Below are 21705 nucleotides of genomic sequence, written 5' to 3'. Positions count from 1 at the left end.
CGGAGGATTCTAAGCGCAAACCTAAGCGAAAGAATCCTAAGAAGAAAGGTCAAAAAACAACTCCTTCAGCAACCATGCTTTGGGTGTTAAAAAGAACAAGGGAGAAAGTGTTGCAAAGGAAAGTGTTTCCACTGCAACAAGCCTGGTCATTGGAAGCGCAACTGCACGGAGTACTTAGCTAAGAAGAAATCAGAAGGTAATTTTGAATCTTTAGTTGTTGAGGCAAATGTTTCCACTTATACATAAAACAGTTGGTGTATAGATTTTGGAGCCACTAAGCATGTATGCAATTCATTTCAGGGGTTTCAGATAACCAGACAACTAAGTAAAGGAGAAATTTATCTGAGCCTAGGTTCGAATGAAAGAGTTGCTGCCGTAGCCGTAGGAAGAGTTCGTCTTAGTAGTAATAGTAACAATGAGAATAAGGTTTTAGTTTTGAAAGATTGTTTATATGTGCCAGACATTAGGCGGAATTTAATTTCAGTGTCTTGTCTCATTAGAGATGGTTTGACAATTAAATTTGATTCTTTTAAGGTTTTAATAATTAAAGACAGTTTTGTTATTTTTACTGGTGTGTTGGCGCATGGTTTATATCTTATTTCTCCTATTGTTCCTTGTGTTTTAAATAATGAATGTATATCATCTGTTATCACTCTTAAAAGGAAAAGTCCTTCTACTAATGCTACATACTTATGGCATCTAAGGCTTGGTCATATCAACCTTAACATGATCAAACGTTTGGTTCAAAATGGATCTCTGGATTCGTTAGAAATTGAACCATGGTCAGTTTGTGAGTCCTGTTTGGAAGGTAAAATGAGCAAGAGACAATTTACAGGGAAAGGTGTTAAAGCCTATGAAGTATTAGAATTAGTACACACTGATGTATGTGGACCGATGAATGTTAGAGCTAGAGGTGGCTATGAGTATTTCATCACTTTCACTGATGATTATTCTAGATATGGCTACATCTACCTTATGCATCATAAGTCTGATTCTTTTGAAAAGTTCAAAGAATACAAGGCAGAGGTCGAAAACCAAATAGGAAAGAAATTGAAAGCCATTAGATCAGATCGAGGTGGCGAGTATCTTTCAACTCTGTTTGGTGCATACTTAGTAGAACATGGGATTGTATCCCAGTTGACTGCACCTGGAACACCACAACAAAATGGTGTGGCAGAGAGAAGGAATATAACTTTACTAGAGATGGTAAGGTCCATGATGAGTTATATTACATTACCTATATCTTTTTGGGGATTATCCTTAGAAACAGCAGCATATATTCTGAATTTGGTACCTAGTAAGGCAGTTCCTAACACACCCAGGGAGCTGTGGTCTGGGCGTAAGCCAAGTCTACGACATTTAAGAATTTGGGGTTGTCCTGCACATGTGCTAAAAGGAAAGTTTAGTAAACTAGAATCAAGGTCAAAAGTTTGCTTGTTTGTAGGATACCCAAAAGGTACTACAGCTGGTCTATTTTATAATTCGAAAGAGAAAAAGTTGGTAGTAAGTACTAATGCAATATTTCTCGAAGACGATTATATGATGGACTATAAGCCTCGAAGTAAAGTTGTGCTTGAAGAGTTGTGTGAAAATGGTTCAGTGGGAGTTAGTATTACTTCTAGTTCACTTCTAGTAAACAATGAAGTGTCTAACAAAACTGCTTCAAATTTGCGACTAACTTCCTTTGATATTCCTGAATTCTGTGAACAAGCTAGTAATAATACACATACAAATACACCAGTAGTTGTGCAACAACCAATAGTTCAGCAGTATCCTCCGATATTTGATGAACCATTAGTAGATCCGGTTCTTCATATGGATGAAGAAGTAGTACATCCTCAACATGAAGTTGAACCACAAGTTCAACCGCTAGTTGTAGGACAACCGGAACAACAAGTTGAACATATAGTTGTTGCTCAACCAAATCAGCCTCTTCGTAGTACTAGACCAAGGAGACGAAATCCTAAGTATGCTCAGTTCTTTGGAGAAAATTTTCAAGTTATCCTAGATGAGCAGGATTCGGATCCTACTAGTTACAACAAGGAAGTAAATGACCCTGAATCGAGAAAATGGTTGTCCGGTATGGATACTGAAATAGAATCCATCCATTCTAATGGAGTCTGGAGTATTGTAGATCTACCACCTAATATTAAACCTATTGGGTGTAAATGGATTTACAAGAAGAAAAGAGGACCAGATGGTAAGGTTGAAACCCTTAAAGCTAGGTTGGTGGAAAAAGGGTACACTCAGAAAGAGGGAATCGATTACGAGGATACTTTTTCGCCAGTAGCAATGCTTAAGTCCATTAGAATACTCTTTGTCCATTGCATCTCATTTTGACTATGAGATTTGGCAGATGGACGTCAAGACTGCCTTTCTGAAAGGCAATCTTGAAGAGGACATTTACATGATCCAACCAGAGGGATATGTAATTAAAGGCCATGAGCATAAAGTATGCAAGTTGCATAAGTATATTTAAGGACTTAAGCAAGCATCTCGAAGCTGGAATATTAGATTTGATGAGGCCATTAAATCTATGGGTTTTGAGCAAAATCTTGATGAACCGTGTGTTTACAAGAAGACTCAAGGAAACATGGTGATGTTTTTGGTATTGTATGTAGATGATATATTACTCATTGGAAATGATGTAGGAGCATTATCGTCAGTAAAGCTATGGTTGTCCAATCACTTTAGAATGAAAGACTTGGGAGAGGCCAGTTACATTCTAGGCATTAAAATTCTCAGAAATCGAAATGCTAGAATGATTGGCTTATACCAAGCCACTTACATTGACAAATTGCTGGAGAGATTTGCTATGCAAAACTCAAAGAAAGGTTTCTTACCCTATAGACATGGCATTAAGCTTATAAAGACTCTTTGTCCCAAGACATCAGAGGAAATGCAAGAAATGAGTAATGTTCATTATGCTTCGGATGTAGGCACTCTCATGTATGCTATGCTATGTACTAGGCCAGAAATTTGTTATGCAGTTGGGATGGTCAGTCGGTTCCAATCCAGTCCAGGAAGGGAACATTGGATTGCCGTAAAACATATTCTAAAGTATCTCAGGAGAACTAGAGATCATATGTTGGTTTACGGATCCGAAGAATTGGTACCTCTTGGTTATGCTGATTCTGATTTTCAATCAGATGAGGATAAGAGAAAGTCAACTTCAGGATATGTGTTCACATTAGGTGGAGCAGCCGTTAGTTGGAGAACTGTCAAGCAAAAATGTATTGCTGACTCTACTACTGAAGCTGAATATATAGCGGCTTGCGAAGCAGCTAAAGAATTTTCTAACTAGTCTTACAGTGGTTCCTGCATCTATACCACTTATTATTATTATTTTTTTTGATAATAGTGGTGATGTAGCTAATTGTGAAGAACCTAGACACCACTCTAAGAACAAGCACATTCAAAGAAAGTATCATATTATTGGAGACATGTCAAAGAAAGGCGAAGTAGTTGTCACTAAGATAGCCTCAGCGCAGAATTTGGCAGATCCCATTACCAAAGCCTTGACACAAAAGGCGTTTGATTCTCATGTTGATGGGATGGGAGTCAAAACTGATTTTTTATTGTTTTCGTGCAAGTGGGAGATTGTTGGGGTTATGCCCAAAAACAATAGTTTGACATTACATTTTAAATATTATTTAACAATTCACTTTAAACATGCTTTGTGAGATATGGTCGAATATATTAGTTTTAATTTATACAGTGGGAGATATAATATATTGGTGACATTTTAGTTTGTAATCTATGTGAATCATTTTTATTGATTAGATTATAACTTGCTATGATTATTACGTACGTATTATGATAAATCTCATCATAGAAGTGGAGACTTCTAAATCTAGCAGGTTGATGTAATTGGATTATGTCGAACCGGTCGGTTATTTCTGTTCGTAATTTATCAGCTTGTGAATAGATCTAAGTTACTACTTTACATAAGTTCTTAATCCTGAGAATATGTATATACCCTACGTGTATTTCCGGGCATCTTGTCTTACCAAGCAGTGAGGTCATTTTTGGATCCAATATCTGGGTAAGATGGATAGTCGTTAGTACGCAGTAAGAATATACATATTCAATATGGTATCCGTCTCGATGTCTATTCCCTTGGATTATTGTGCGGGAATTATTATTCTAGACTGGCCAGTGGGCACTTGAATTTTTTAAGTGATTATTAGAAAAATAATGTAAAAAGCGCATCAAGGACCAAATATAAATTCTGCATAGGGAGCTGATGTGTAATTTTTACACGACTATGAGAATTTATGAATACCAGTATTCACGGAGGGACTTATTGTAACAAAGTAAAGGAAGGGTTTTACTTTTATTAAAACAGACAATTTTAGAGTGTTTGTCAATTACAAGTCTTTGGTGGAATGACTTGTAATTTCCTAATCGTATTTGGAATTGTGTGAGACACATAGAGTCCTGTACGGTTAAGAAAAGCTAAAATTGTTTGTATCCCAAAACACCTAATTGTATTTGGAAAAGGTATTTGAAAATAAGAGGGACAACTCCTAGAATGAAAACTATATAAGGGGAGCAAGCAATCAAGGCTAGAACTACCGAAAAAGCTAAGAAAGCTGTGTCTTCTTATTTTCTCTTCCCTATACAATTAAGGATTTTGGAAGAAAGTCCAAAACCAACCTACGTGTCTTTCTAGTTTTGTGGCAGCAATTGTCTTTTGTCTTATTTTCCTAAGCAAAAACAATACGAGCTTTTATTCCCAAAAGCTATAGAAACTTGTTTTACATTCTCTTCTTCAAGGATACAGTCGGTGCTTTAGAATCACGGTGATTGTTAGTGAAAGTACAAACAGATCAAAAGTAGTTTGGTTTGAATCAAGTGAACAAAGTTGTTGGTGGTAATCAATTGGAGTTTGGTGTTTAGAAACAAAGCTATAGGACTTGTTCTTCTTCCTTCCTTTAGGGTGGTTTTGGAGATAAAGCTAAAAGTGGATTTTTTTGTTCTTCTTGGAGATTTGGATTAGCAAAAGGAAAGGTACACAAAATCTCTAATCCCTCTTTGCTCTTATTAACATCTATGAAATAAGGGGTTTGATAGAAAATTTTTAAACCAATTTCCGTTGCGTTTTTGATCGATTCCTAACAGTTGAATGCAAAATCATTGCTTAATGAATGTGTAAGATTGCCGAAAATGGTAGCAAAATTTGGTGTACATTTCAAGTCTTTTCATGTGATAATTCCAAAAATCGAAAACTTCTAAACAAAATCTATTTAAGATGGAACCTGTCTGGTATTCTAGTGTTGCTAGTGTTGGCACAGAACTGTTTTTCTTAATAATTACCCAAAATGGAAAAGTTGCCAATTACGATTCTTGTGTTTCATATTTTTCAATTTTTAAATTCGTGTGTCATCCCTGATCATTTCTTCGTTCTCTTCCTCCACCACCTTCAACAACATTAACCTTCGTAAGTTTCAAAATCTATCTGCAAAGTCTAACTCGGCATGAAAACTAGTTTAAATTAGTTGATCAAACACTTTAAGAGAAGTGGAAATTATATAAATACAAAAGACACTTGTATCCTCAATTTTCAAAATGTGAGTATATCAGTATAAAATCTCCATAACTTCTTGGTTTTATTTTGATGAATCTTTAAGTTCAGCACTTTAGTTAAAAATATTTCAATGAATAACAAAACTTGATTAGTTGTTAATAGCACCATTAGAAACAACCATCAAATATAGTAATTATAAGGAAAAGATTAAGAAGTTAATACTTGGAGTGACGAGGGTTTTCAGATACATCACGTTCTTCCGTTTCAACCTATAAGTCTGATACCAAGCGTGATCGTTTATGGGTAAAGTCGAGATAATACAACAACTAGGTATTCACTTGATAACAAACAAGTGTAATTTACATTATTATAATTCAATAACTATAATGCGGAAGTAAAGTAAATGACACAACAAGATTTTGTTAACGAGGAAATCGCATATACAGAAAAACTCTGTGACCTAGTCCATCTTTGAATACTCTCAAACTTAAGCCGCTATACAAAGCACAACGCCAACTTTGTATCGTTGATACCAAGTAATCTACTCCTAGTTACTTAGTTCCTTCAGTATTCATGCGTCTACGATCTACTGGTCACGCATGTGCATCCCAAGACATCAAATCATTATCTCTAGTTGCTTTACCGATGTAAAGTCTTAAGCACTCAACTCCTTTTGATCGTCTTCCAAACAGTAAAAGAACAAAGTTGTTTGGTAAGTTCTCCAATAATCTTTTATAAAAAGATTCGTTGAGTTATGTAAAAGGATCTTTCGTTTGAATAAGTAAACTCCTTTGTCTGGTAAGATCAATCAAAATCAATAACTTATATTCAGATTCACGACTATCGAATTCTGATATGAACGAATCCATAAGATTGTCTTTAGATCTAACAACAATTCTAATGATCCCTTCTATAATTTGATCTAGTTTGAGTGACCCTTATGTCAGAAGAGAAGGCTCTCAATCAAACTAGGTGCAATCAAAGTTTCAGAAACCGCTAGTCAATCAAATCAATAATCGAAAACAAAAATAACAATGCAAGTATATAGTTTACCACCAGCGGTAATCGCAGAGCTTCTTGATTCCCAAAAAAAAATGTAAACGAGTGGTATAAGAGATTTCTCCTAATTAGGGTAATTCCTCTCCGGATAGACGGCTCTACCACAAACAACATGAATGAAGTTTTCCTGGCTCTTAGGATAGTTCGCAAGAAGTGCAAACTCAACTATTTATAGACTAAGGTTGTTTGGACAACAAGGAAATTCCAAAACCGAAAATATTCTCAAGATATGCAATAAGTACCTAATTTCGATTTTTATATTTCCAACTAATATCCTACATGTAATTCCGAAAATTCTCATTAGAAAATATCTAATATTAGTTTAGCACATAACTACTATAAATTTCCAAGAGATATCTTTTGATTTGCTGGAAAATCGAAAATATTGATTCAAAGATTCACAATATATCGGATTGGGATCACCTTGAGTATCAAGGAATATCTGTGGACAATACAAGATAAGATTTGTATTCACGTCCAGAATATGTCAACATCTGGAAATTTCCAATTAAGCAACCCAAATTCCATACTCACACAAAATCGTAAAGTAATATATGAATATACAGGATCGTTTTTTCTCTCGGGACCGGTTCTACCATGACTCTTAATATAAGTTAAGATCGGTTATATCAAGTCACCAAATATAGGTAATCATTTCTACCATGACTCCCAACAAAATCTAGGATCGGTTCTACCAGCTATATCAATATAAGTAAGGATCGGTTCTACCGTGACTCCTAACAATAGTTAAGATCGGTTCTACCGAACGCATATACAGAACTAGGTAAAGATCAGTTCTACCATAGCTCTCAACATAACTTCATATCGGTTCTACCAAAATTATTACCTAAGTTCGAATTGGTCATCCAATAGATCTTCAATGAAAACCGGACCAAAACGCCTATTGATTTCCTTGTTTCGTATATGTACTTCCTTTTAACATATGTAATTAAACATAGTTTCCTAATTGCATAGATTATGTCGATATAACATTCAGAAAATTCAAAAGATAAGAATTATACTTCATAATTTAACATTAATCCTTGTCACTTTGATCATAATCAAATGACCAAGTCTAATAGTAGAGTATTGAATAACCTCGCATGTTATGTTTTCAATTTAAACGACATGAAAGAAACGATATGAATGGAAATAATTCAAGTCAGTATTACTAACCCCAAGTGGAAGGATGATGTCTTCATTGTAGTCGATACATCTACATGATTTTCAGGCCTTCAAGGTAATACTTGTATGTCTCAACATTCCTAGACTTTCTATTCTAACCTAAACAAAGTTGACTCTAGTACATTTATTCAAGCGACTCTAGTACAATTCTCTAGGACACCGGACACCTTTTTCTTTATGTCGAGAAAATAAATGTACATTTCATTATGCCAAAATTCTATGTACCATGTTCGACAGAGAGAAGAAGAAGCAAAAGAAGAAATGGATTTCGAGATTTATCCAACGGTACTAATTTCGTATCTAAATTATTGTTATATCAACTATAAATTAAAGACCGTATTAACTAATCGAGTCATTAGAGGCTATATCGTCTCTTGACCGGATAATTAGCGTTGACGAGCCCGCGTATCCTTATAGGAATCATCAAAGATATCTTCGTCTCAGACTTTTTTGATTCAAAAAATTAAATACTTGTGAGGTGAACAATAATCTAGGCTACTCTTTGGGAGTCATAAGTCCAGATTTTGAGGTTAGCTTGACTTAATTTGTCTATTGCTATCGATTTCCAGTCTCACCTTGATCTACGATCAAAAAAAAAAATCACCATATAGGCTTATCTGAGGCAGGCAGATTGATTTAAAGTCTTCAATTGAGTTGAGGTTGTAAAGGACGTCAGCTAAGGGAATCAATTGAGCGGACTACCGCTGGGATTCAAGAGGCATAAGGAGCGCGACTGTAACTGAATTTCCGTGAGGATTTAATTCGGTCTCAACTACATTCCAGTCGGAAGTTCATTGGTATTATGTTAGTTTCTGTAGCGGCTTAATACAGTTTGGTGTTCACTATGGACTAGGTCCCATGGTTTTTTTTCATTTTCGGTTTCCTCGTTAACAAAATTTTTGGTGTCCATGTTATTTCTTTTTCCGCATTATATTGTTTATCTTTATAATTGAAATATCACAGGTTGTACGTTAATCAATCCAAGTAGATACATCCATCCTTGTTTATTGCATACGACTTGATTGATACTTGGAAATTGATCTTTGGAATCACCAAGTATTCTCACACGTGAATCAGGTTCTCGGACTTGTCTCTTTAAACTTTATGGTCGTGTGAGAAAGAGTTATAACTCTAAATACTATTCCTTGATTGAGTTTCATTAAGCTGAACTTTCGGATTTGTTTTTAAGTTTGTCCATACAAGTTTCTTAAGAAAAAGTTGGTGGTGTTGACACCCCCTGAAGATAATCAGGCTTTAACTAGACCTGTGACTGAATCTGAAATTCGTTGTGCCATTAATCAGATGGGTCCCATGAAGGCTCCGGGGCCTGATGGTTTGCAAGGCTTCTTTTGTAGAAAATATTGGCACATCGTTGGCCCTAGTATTATATCTACGGTGAAGTCTTTACTCACTGATGGTTGTCTTCATTCTGAGCTAAACTGCACCTATATTGTTTTAATGCTCAATAGAAAATCCCCCATTAACATTAAGGAGTATAGGACAATTAGCTTATGCAATTTTTCTCTGAAAATCATTACAAAATTTTTAGCTAATAGGTTGCGCCTTTTTTTGGACCGCATCATAAGTCCTTGTCAACATGCGATTGTTCCTAATAGTTCTATTTTTGATGCTATTCTTTTGAACAATGAAATTTTCCGCTCTTACCGGAAAAAGAAGAAAGGCTTAAAGGGGTGGATGGCATTGAAATTAGATGTTGATAAGGCTATGATAGACTTAACTAAAATTTCTTGTTAAGTATATTCAATTGTCTTGGTTTCAGTTCACAATGGATTAGGTGGGTTCCTTAATGTATCAAAACGGTTTCTTTTGAAATTTTAGTTAATGGGTCTCCTAGTCCACCCATTTTTCCTGGCAATGGTATTAGACAGGGGATCCTTTATCTCCCTATTGTTTATTTTAATCCTTGAAACTTTAACTCGCTTAATAGATAAAGGTGTTAACCTAGGTACTCTCAAGCCTTTTTCGATTGTGTCTTCCGCTCCTAAGATTACTCATTATTTCTATGCGGATGATAGTATCATCTACTTGCAGGATACTAAGTCTAATGCGGAGAATATAACTTCTATTTTGCAGCACTATTGTCAGTGGTCTGGTCAGCTCATAAATCAGACTAAATCGATCCTTATGTTAACTCCTGACATCCATAAGAGCCTCATTAGGCATTTTACTAATTGCCTTAAGGTTAATCATCAAGGGGACCCTGGAAAATATTTGGGAGTACTAGTTCAATGAGGTAGAGTCATTGCTTCTACTTTTTCTGACCTTACTGATAAATTTGTTAATCGTATGCAGGGTTGGAAATCCACCTCTTTAAATTTTGCTAGTAGAACTACTTTACTTAAAGCTTCTTTGGATCTAGTTTCTAATCACCTTACGACTGTATTGAAATTTCCTTTGAAAATTACTAAGAGCCTGTTTGGTATAGTTTTTAAAAACAGTTTTCAAAAATAATTTTTTGTTGTTTTAAAAACATACCCTTTTTTCTTTGTTTTCATTTTCTAAAAATTGTTTGGTAGGATAAAAACTGTTTTTGAAAACCAAGAAAAATCAACTAAATCAGATCAAATGTAAAGACTAGTCTAAGATATAGTGATACTGACCATGACTCACTTGCAGTCATTCCCCCGATCTCTTACTTTGTTCTGAAAAAAAGAAGAAGGAACAAAAAAAGAAAAAAGAGAAAACAATAATTTGTTGTTTTCATTTTTTTCCCTTTTTTTTGTTTTCAAAAACAGAAAACAAATGGAAAACATTTTTCTGAAAATGTCCCTACCAAACGCGTTTTCTCTTCTTTTCTGTTTTCTCTATTTTCAAAAACAGAAAACTGTTTTTAAAAACTATACCAAACAGGCTCTAAGCTTTTGAGCAGGTATAAAAGGGAGTTTCTTTGGCAGCATAGAAATGGCGAGAAGAAGTTACACATTATAGGATGGGACACGGTTTGTCAGCCTGTTGAAAACGGAGGATTAGGTATTAGGGATCTTCACTTGAATAATTTGGCTTTGTTGGCTAGAATGGCATGGAGAATTCATTCTCAGCCAGAGTCTGTTATTTCCCGTTTATTTAAAGCCAAATATCACAGGAATAGTACTTTTTGGACTTGTTTATCATATCCTTCTAACTCTCTCTGTTGGAAAAGTATTTTGCAGGGTCGTGACATCCTCATAGAATCCTTGCGTTGGTGTATTGGTAATGGGGAAAAAATTAACTTCTGGAATGATCCACAGGTTGAAAAATTACCTCTTAGTTCTATAGTTACTGATCATGATCGAATTGATCATAATCTCCTGGTTAAAGATGTGATAGATAAAAATGGTCCATGTTAGAACTTGTCATTATGTGATAATGATCTCCCATCTTATGTGCAAAAATCTATTCAGTCTATTGATATTCAAGTTTCTCCTTTTGCTCAAGACTCTTTAGTATGGCAGCCTAGTAAGTTTGGTGACGTGACTGCTAAGGAAGCTTACAATTGGCTGTTGTCTAATAAGGAAACCTTAAACCCTAAATGGAAAACAACTGTTGCTGCAGATACCCAAGCCATGGTCTTAATTTTGCTTTGTGATTGTAAGAATTTTTGTATTGGAAAATTAAAGCCATACGCAAACAATTGAGGAATCATGTATAGCGAAAACCTCCCAGCTAGGGCCGCAATTTCGTCATTTTGTCCAAAGAATTTCAAGATCGGTTCTGCCCAAATGTAGAGCGGTAATATACATAAACACATTGTATTGAGTATGATCCATGAACGTTGCATATACACTCCTAACATATGTAATTTTCCTGCTCCAAATGCTTGACCACATAAGGTTTCTAATGCACTCCCCATCCCTAGCTGCAACATCCAAATATTGATCATATATCACGGGTGACATGTCTGACCCTCGAATTGGGCTAGTAATTAAAAAATGTAAAATGAATGCATTCTATCTATATGTATATTGGTTTCAAATAATCAGAAACATACCATAATTCCGAAAGCGAGTCCTGCAATGACCATGTTCTCAGTAGAAAAAGCATCGAGTTCAAGCGTAGTAAGATGTCCGGCAAACACTTGTGTCAATCCTCCAAGTGAGTATTGAACGACGTAAGTAAAGATGGCAGGCGCAGCTAAGCTCCATAGCTTTCTGTTCTCGACCTTAGCTTCCTTACAGAATTGACCAAAATTCTTGATTTCGTCTATATCCGGTTCTTCACCATGTAGCAACGGATTCTTCAAATCCTCGTTGCCCATAATGTTCTTCTTTCTTGTTTTTTGTTTAAAATTCCCTCAATGGTTTGTAAATTAGAGTACCTATATATGATTGCTGGGCTCTAGAGAGGAGAAGCTCGTGAAGATAATTTGATCTACGTTATTGAAAATCTTAAGCTCTGGTGACTTGTAGTTAAGCTCTGGTGACTTGTAGTTGTCTGCATTTTGGCAGGCTTATAAAGGTCATAGTTTAAATGGACCACTTTCTTAGACTAGTCACTTGTCCGTGTGTAAGGAAAAATATAATTTAAAGATGCAGCAGGCCAAGCTAGGAACAGCAGAATCGAGAACAGTGTGTGCCCACCATTGTATCGTTTAAAGATTGAAGAAGTAGTTTTTCTTTCTTGCACGGTTGTTAATGGAGCCCTTTTTTCTTTACTGATTTTTTCATCTTTTTTTGTTTCTAGATTTAAGTCCTCTCATGTTTCTGTTTTTCTTTTCTTTTATTAAGTTCAATCCAAGAACAACGATGAGAGTTCCAAAGTTGTGAAGTTCAATCCATGAACCTCCGTTGAGTATCTAATAATACCTAACTGTCATCAGTCCCGGCCAACTGTTCATTGTTAATGCAGTCTATAAACCACAAGTTGGCTCTAGTCCCATCTCATTGGTTGACGACTTATCGCTACAAACGCAAGTGCAACAATGACCACATATCTCTCGACCCCGAAAACAAATTCCTGACCCCCAGCAAATCTATATAAATCACAATATCAACCCACATACCACCGCAAGATAGCATCTTTCCACTATTATAATCGTGGAAATTGAGAGTTTATAGCACCTATCTCCTTTTAAATAAATAAAGAATTTCTCCGGCTTTATCCATTTCAAATCATGAAAAAAGAAACTTTTTACAGTAGTAGCACTTCATTGGACATTATGCACAATGCTTTCCGAAAATGCAATAGCAAATCTAGATGTGCAATTCCTTTCATGTATCAAAAGTGATGTGTGTATGCAATCACTTTCATGTATCAAAAGTGATGTGCATCAAAAAGTGCTTTAGGTACATTTTGGTTCGATTAAACAATGCAATATTGAATTTATGGTTGATGCATCTTCAGTGTATTAGATTTATTTACAGTGCTTGAAAGAGCCAATAGCCATAAAGAAGCAAAACGATACGGTCAATTGGCGGCACAAATATGCTATTGGGGCATCAAAAGTCACTGTTTCGTATATTTTGGTTTCTTCCTTTCTAGCATGCTAATACTTTAAGGGGAGGAGTTTTGTTTAAGAGGCCAACTAATGCACCTGAAAACCAGCGCGCAGTCTCAAATAACAAAAGGAGGGATGAGCAGAAGGTTTATGACATGTTAAATAAGTTCTTTTCCAAATTCTTGTCTCGGGGGATAGAAGGAGCTTGAGGGTTCTCAAGGCGTGTAAAAAAGTTAATGAGGCTGCGAAATTTATGTCTCTCCAAACATGGTGTATACGTATATTTACAACATATATAGCGGTCCGGGAAATATTTCTTTCAGAATTTTCCATTCATTTTGGAGTAAAAACGAACATTCATGTACAATATGTACCCTTGAAATGCTTGATAATATGCAAAGAAAACATAACCTTTTTATGTGAAGGGCCCATATTATAATACCAAATTATGCGTACCTTTTTTGGCAACAACCAGCCATATGTACACACCTCTCTAAACTCAGGATTAACTTTTAAGTTGAAAAAAGTAAGGCAAAAGAAATTATTATACCAATATCGAGTTCACTGCATTTCAACCTTAACAATCAAGTTAAATTTTATAGAAAATATTATTCAGAACATATATGAAATTTATTTATTTTTTCATTATTTTCTTAATATGCATGTAAAATCATGTTAACTCATACTCCCCTTTTTCACTTTAATCTCTTTTTTCTAATCTACGTGAAAACTCCAAAACCGCATCTAAATTGTAACTGAGGGAATATAAAGGGTCTCTGCCACTATGTTAGCTACTTCAGGAATCGCTGATAGCTGCTATCCAGCGTGTCAAGGAGCAAGGTTGAAGTAAAACATAATGTTTTTATAGTTAACAACAATTAATTAGAGGTATCACCATTATAACACTCATCCAGATCACTAATTAGAGTTTTAGCACCAACAAATCACAAACCATATACATAGGCATAGATACTTGTTTCTGCTAGTCTCGTCCTCCAGTTTGGTTATTGCCAACGGTTGAGGCAGATCTGTAGCCCTCTGGGCCTTAGATTATAATAAACAAACAAATAAATAAACGATAGTAAAGAGTAGTATATAAGACCTCAGTTCACAAATAACCCAACTTAGGATCAGCGCTGATTCCAGCTCCATATGTCAGTGGAAGATTCACATAAGCACACTAATAGAAGATACTCTACCTTATTTACGGTCACAGGATATTCTCCTTAATTGACCAAAACAATAATAATATATATGGCCATTATCTCTCAAAAGAGGGTAAGGCATTATACCAAAAACCCTAACATGGTATCGACCTAATAGCCGATCCTCTTCTTCTTCTTCTTCTTCACCTTCTTCACCAAAATCAACAATGGCAGGAGATAAAAAGACAATCCATCCGGCGTTTGCTATCAACAACATCAAAACCCTAATCCCCATTATCCTAGACATCAAACAGGACGAATACTCATCTTGGGTTTTTCTGTTTGAACTCCATCTTCAAGCTCATCGCCTTCTTTTTCTCATCAATGAAGACAAACCCCCTGCAGATGTTGACGCCGACACCGTGCTCCAACTCGACGCTCTCTGTCGACAGTGGATGTTCTCCACCATGGCCAAGGATTTAATGCTTACCGTCCTCAAATCTGGCAAAACTGCTAAAGAGCTTTGGGATCATCTTAAGAAACTCTTTCAAGACAACAAAGGTAACCGCGCCGCGACTCTTGAACGTAAGTTTGTCAATCTTAAGTTTATTGATTGCAATAATATTGATGATTACTGCGATAAGCTAAAATCCCTGTCCGATCGATTACTTGATCTTGACTTTCCCATGGATGACAAACGCCTTGTGATCCAACTTGTCAATGGCCTTCCGGAGGAATACAACACGGTAGCCTCTTTTATCCAACAATCAATGCCGACGTTTGATACCGCTCGATCCCAGCTGCGTACCGAAGAGATTCGACGCTCTCAACAGCAATCACAGTCTGCACCTACGGCTCTTGCAGCTGCAGCTCCAACCACAGAGCGTAACAATCAGCGCTCACAGCGTGGTGGTCATGCCAGACGTGGTGGTCATCGTTCATCTGCACCAGCCACCGAACCACCCTTGCTGCCAACACCTCCGTCCCCTTATCAGCTCTACGGTGCACCACAATGGGCAGTACCACCTTGTCCATATCCTACAGCACCTCCGGCAACACATTGGCAGCAACCTTCCAGCCGCGGTTCCTTCCACGGCCGTGGCCGTTCTGGTCAGTCACGCGGTCGCACATCTGGCGTTGGACGTGCACAGGCATACTTTACTCCATCCACGGAATATCTTCAACCAAGCGACATTGCCGAAGCATACAGCTCCATGAGTTTATACTCACCTGACGATGCTTTCTATATGGATACCGGTGCTACATCGCATCTCACTGCGGATTCAGGTACTTTGAATACTGTTTTTAACACTAGTAATATTCATTCCATCTTAGTTGGCAATGGTCACAGTATTCCAGTCACTGCCTCCGGTACCAAGTTCATAGATATTCCGTCCCGCACCCTAAAACTCAAAGATACTCTTGTTGCTCCCGACATAATCAAAAACTTGGTTTCTGTTCGTAAATTCACCACTGATAATCATGTGTCTGTTGAATTTGATCCGTCTGGTTTTTCTGTGAAGGATTTGCATTCGAGGAAGATTCTCCTTCGATGTAACAGTTCCGGGGAGCTTTATCCTATTACTGCCTCTGCCGTATCACCTTCAACATCGTCTCTGTCTCATCCTATATCCCTTGCCGTGTGCTCTCATGACATTTGGCACAGCCGTCTCGGCCACCCTGGGACAGCTATCTTAGATAATTTACGTGCAAACTCTTTCATTCAATGTAATAAAACTCAGTCTACCAAACTTTGTCATTCTTGTCAAGTTAGTAAACATGTTCGTCTGCCATTTTTTGAATCAAATTCTGTTACCTTTGCTCCCTTTGATATCATTCATAGCGACTTATGGACCTCACCATTACATGTTGAGACCGGTTTTAATTACTATCTTATCTTGTTAGACGACTTCACAAATTATCTATGGATCTTTCCTCTCAAATTAAAATCCCAAGTTTATACCAAGTTCTTGGAATTTCGTTCCTTCGTCAAAACTCAGTTCGAACGTGAAATCAAAACTTTTCAATGTGACATGGGTCGTGAATTCGACAACTCATCGTTTCATGAATTTGCTCAAAAACATGGGTTAGTTTTCCGTTTCTCATGCCCTCATACCTCCTCTCAAAACGGCAAAGCTGAGCGAATGATTCGTCGTGTCAATGACATCACTCGCACACTTATGTCTCATGCATCTATCCCTCCCAAATATTGGGCCGACTCCTTACACATGGCCGTCTACCTCCACAACATTCTTCCTTCCAAAATCCTAAATTTCTCTTCTCCGGTGTCCATTCTCTATCAACGTCAACCAACCTACTCTCATATCCGTACTTTTGGTTGTCTTTGCTACCCCAATCTTTCCGCTACCACTACTCATAAGCTTTCTCCTCGTTCTACTAAGTGTTTTTTCTTGGGTTTCCAACCCATCACCGTGGCTATCGATGTCTCGACTTAGCCACTAACAAAATCATCTTGTCTCGTCATGTGACCTTTGATGAAAACGTGTTCCCCTTCAAGAACACTGTCTCTACTTCATCAAACTGTCAAAACTCTTCCTCTACACCATCTTCCACTCTCCTTCCCTTTCGTTTCTGTTACCCAACATCTTCTAATCCTACTGTCCAGCCTACTTCCGCTGCTACATCAATTCCTTCCTCTACTGCACAGCAACGCCCTGACGTTGCTCCACCATCTTCCGCCACTACACATCCTCCTTCTCCTGCAATACAGCTCTACACACCTCCTCATCGTCGTTCTACTACAGCACATCATCTCCACATTCCTCCACAGCAGCAGTCAGCTTCCACAGCTCCTGACAGCAACACTTCAGCACCTGCAACAGCGCCTGTCTGCACCTCTTCAACACCTGCAACAGCGTCTGACTGCACTACTCATCTCCACATTCCCCCACAGCAGCAGTCAGCTTCCACAGCTCCTGACAGCAGCACTTCAGCACCTGCAACAGCGCCTGTCTGCCCATCTTCAATGCCTGCAACAGCGTCTGACTGCACCACTTCAGCGCCTGACTGCACTATCCAGGCAGTCACGCCTTCTTCTTCTACTCATCCTGGCACTTCAGCCAACTCCTCTCGTCCTGTCACTCGTGCATCTCGTGGCATCTTCCGTCCCATTCACAGATTGAACCTCAATGTTCAGACACCACAGCACATCTCCAACTTGCCAAAATCTCACCTTTATGCTCTTAGGGATCCCAACTGGACCAAGGCCATGCGAGATGAGTTTATTGCTATGTTAAAAACTAACACTTGGGATCTAGTACCACGACCTATTGGATCTCATGTTATTCGTTCCATGTGGTTATTTCGTCACAAGTTTAATGCAGATGGTACATTGCAGCGATACAAAGCCCGTCTTGTTGCCAATGGTAAATCGCAACAGGTTGGGGTTGATTGTTTTGAGACTTTCAGTCCGGTTGTTAAGCCTGCCACCATTCGTACCGTTCTCAGCATTGCCACATCAAAATCTTGGCCGATTCACCAATTGGACGTTAAGAACGCTTTCCTTCATGGGGACTTATCTGAGACAGTTTATATGCATCAACCTCCGGGATTTGTTGACCCTGCTCGACCTGATTATGTTTGTCGTCTTCGCCGATCTCTTTATGGTCTCAAACAGGCGCCTCGGGCGTGGTTCCAGAGGTTTGCGACTTTCATCACAGGTTGTGGTTTTCAGGGTAGTGTTTGTGATCCTTCTCTATTTATCTACCGGTCCGGCCGGGAAACTGCATACTTATTACTATATGTTGATGACATCATCCTCACTGCCTCTACTGATGCTCTCCTAGCCCGGTTTATCGACCTGATGAAACTGGAATTTTCTATGACTGATCTTGGCCCGTTACATCATTTTTTGGGTATTATACTGCTTCTCGTTCTTCCTCAGGGTTGTTTTTATCTCAGTCACTCTACACAAAGGACATCATTGCTCGTGCATCCATGACGAACTGCAAACCAGCAGCAACTCCGGTTGACACGAACTCTAAGCTCAGTGCTACTTCTGGACCAGCACTTTCGGATCCTACTTTATATCGTAGTCTGGCCGGAGCGTTACAATATCTCACTTTCACTCGACCGGATATCTCTTATGCGGTTCAGCAGGTATGTTTATTTATGCATGACCCTCGGGAGCTACACATGCAAGCCATTAAGCGCATTATTCGATACCTTCAGGGCACTATTGATCATGGTTTGTCTCTCTCGGTTTCGAACATCTGGCCTTACCGCCTATTCTGATGCTGATTGGGCGGGTTGTCCTGACTCACGCCGATCAACATCCGGTTACTGCATTTTTCTTGGAGACAATCTTGTCTCTTGGTCTTCCAAACGTCAAGCAACGGGTCTCGCTCAAGTGCTGAAGCAGAATACAGGGGTGTCGCTAATGCTGTGGCTGAAACAACCTGGCTCCGGAATTTACTTCTTGAGTTGCATATGCCGTTACAACGGGCCACTCTAGTGTATTGTGACAATGTGAGTGCTGTCTACATGTCTGGTGATCCGGTCCAACATCAACGTACAAAACATGTGGAGATTGACATCCATTTTGTTCGTGAACGGGTTCGTATTGGTGATATTCGTGTCTTACACATTCCTTCCGAACATCAATACGCTGATATCTTCACCAAGGGTCTTCCAAGACAATTGTTTATTAATTTTCGTTCTAGTCTTAGCGTTTGTTCCTCTCCCGCTCAGACTAAGGGGGTGTAATAGAAGATACTCTACCTTATTTACGGTCACAGGATATTCTCCTTAATTGACCAAAACAATAATAATATATATGGCCATTATCTCTCAAAGAGGGTAAGGCATTATACCAAAAACCCTAACACACACTAATCACACAATTTACTAGTACTAAAAGGTCAGGAATCATCAGAAGCTGCGACTACTAGCACTGGTACTAGTCCATTTTTGTACTAGTGCTAATCATGAAAATAATACGTCTAGTACCTTGGTCATGTCTTCTTTCTTAACTCTGAGATGCGGTGCTCCTGACGTAGCTACCTCTGGTCTCATTTCCTCCATCCCAACCACTGAACTTGTATTTGTAATATCCATTTTCGTATTTTTCCTTCAAACCCAATCCAAAAGAAGTAGCAAAACAAAATCTAGCTCTCTTCCACTACCACCTGGACCGGCTGTCTCGTGGCCGATCATTGGTAATATCCCAGACTTGTTTCACAAAAAGCCCGCATTTCGATGGATAGACAAACTCATGAAGGACATGAATACCGATTTTAAGTGTTCGTCTAGGAAATGTCCATATAATTCCAGTGACTTCACCTGAGATTGCTAGAGAATTTTTGAAGAAACAAGATGCTACATTTGCGACAAGGCCTATCACAATGGGTACGGAGTATTCCAGCCGTGGGTTCTTATCAGTTGCCGTTGCACCATTAGGAGATCAATGGAAGAAGATGAGAAGAGTGGTGGCTTCTGAACTTATGTCCCCTTCCAGACTCAGATGGCTTCTTGACAAGAGATCAGAGGAAGCCGACAACCTTGTTCGATACATCTACAACCAATGCATTGATAACAGCACTACTAATTATGTTGGTGGAGTTGTGAACATAAGGACAGTATCTAGAATGTATAGTGGAAATGTTATAAGAAAATTGATGTTCAATATGAGGTATTTTGGTATAGGAAGAAAAGATGGAGGTCCTGGTGTCGAAGAAGAAGAATACGTACAAGCATTATTCAATGTTCTATCTCTACTCTATGCATTCAGTGTAGCAGATTTTATGCCTATTATAAGATGGTTAGATTTAGATGGTCATGAAAAGCTCATGAAGAAAGCATCAAAGATTGTTAACAGTTACCATGATCCTGTTATTGATGAGAGAATCAAGCAATGGAGATCAGCTGATGGTGATAGATTCATCAACAAGAAACAACCACATGATCTCCTTGACGTTCTCATTTGTCTCAAGGATGCCAATGGGAACCCTTTGCTATCGACTGAGGAAATCAAAGCTCAATCAGCGGTAAGATTTCATATAAAATCATAGTACATGAATTGACATACGTGTACGTTTACTCTACATGCATGGATTCTTTAGTACGTGTACGTTTACTCTGCATGCATGACCGGAAATTTCCATATAACTTCCATAAGAGCTTGGAGTGTTTATTTATTATGGGTTTCTTATTTATGTATAGCATTTGATATATGCATCAGTAGACAATCCATCAAATGCAGTTGAGTGGGCACTGGCAGAGATGATCAACCAACCTGAAATGCTTCAAAAAGCGGCGGAAGAAATCGACAGGGTTGTCGGGAAAGACAGACTTGTGCAAGAATCAGATTTTCCGCGTCTAAATTACGTCAAGTCATGTGCTAGAGAAGCATTCCGTCTACACCCAATTGCTCCATTCAACCTACCACACGTCGCAATATCAGATGCAGTCGTGGCCGGGTATTTCATCCCAAAGGGAAGTCAGGTACTTCTAAGTCGCCCAGGACTTGGCCGTAATGCTAAAGTGTGGGATGAACCGCTGAAGTTTAAACCCGAGAGGCATTTGGATGGCTCGGGTGAACAGGTGGTGGAGCTGGTTGAGAACGATCTTCGTTTCATTTCTTTTAGCACTGGACGGCGTGGATGCATGGGTGTCCCGCTTGGGACGTCAATGACAGTGATGTTATTGGCTAGGCTTCTTCAAGGATTCAGCTGGAGTGCACCACCAGGAGAGTCAATCGGACTCAGTGAGTCGTGTCATGATCTGTTCTTGGCTAAACCACTTTGTGCTCTTGCCAAGCCACGGCTGCCCATGCACCTTTACCCGACTGTTTAATAGTTTCTTCTCATGTTCATGATAAAAGATATTTTAAATTATTTAGCATAAATAATTGATTTACCTTAAACAATTATTTTCAAAGACTGGGAAAAAAAAGAAACAAGAAGGATTTTAAAAAATAAAAAAAGGAAGTATTCTCATTTGGTTTTTGCTTTAAGAAAAGAAAAAGGGAATTATTCAGTTTTTTTTTTCTCGTAATTGTTTTTTTTTATAATTTTTTGTATCTTCTTGTTAAAAATTCATAAGGATGCACTGTAATTGGTTGGTTGAGTTTTGGAGAGATTATTGATTGCTTATTTATTTTTGTTTTGTATGTATTGCAATATATTTCTTGTGTTCATTCAATTCATGAAATTTGAACTTTATTTTTATCTTTCTTTTTTTATCAAACTATAATTTCATTTCAAGTGTTTACTTGATGGTTTTCAAGAAAAACAAATAAAACATAACATAAAACAAATATAAAGAAATATGCAAAACTCAAATAAATTGCAAAGAGAAAGAGCAATTCACATACGATAGCACCCAAATCTTGT

General features: G+C 37.9%; 1 protein-coding gene and 1 pseudogene across 1 annotated transcript; one reads left to right on the top strand and one right to left on the bottom strand.

Moving 5' to 3' along the window:
• Positions 1–11200: 11200 nt before the first annotated feature.
• On the bottom strand, positions 11201–12181 carry LOC113344246 (protein DETOXIFICATION 33-like). The gene is made up of 2 exons (XM_026588255.1): positions 11763–12181; positions 11201–11630 (listed from the first exon to the last, which is right to left on the bottom strand). Exons 1-2 carry the CDS (start codon positions 12027–12029, stop codon positions 11262–11264), a joined length of 636 nt encoding a protein of 211 aa, XP_026444040.1. The 5' UTR covers positions 12030–12181; the 3' UTR covers positions 11201–11261.
• Positions 12182–19315: 7134 nt separating this feature from the next.
• On the top strand, positions 19316–21211 carry LOC113344247 (annotated as a pseudogene).
• Positions 21212–21705: the final 494 nt, after the last annotated feature.

The sequence above is a fragment of the Papaver somniferum genome, unplaced genomic scaffold (genome assembly GCF_003573695.1).
Source record: "Papaver somniferum cultivar HN1 unplaced genomic scaffold, ASM357369v1 unplaced-scaffold_75, whole genome shotgun sequence".
Taxonomy (NCBI): Eukaryota; Viridiplantae; Streptophyta; class Magnoliopsida; order Ranunculales; family Papaveraceae; genus Papaver; species Papaver somniferum.
This window is presented reverse-complemented; position numbering and strand designations above follow the sequence as displayed.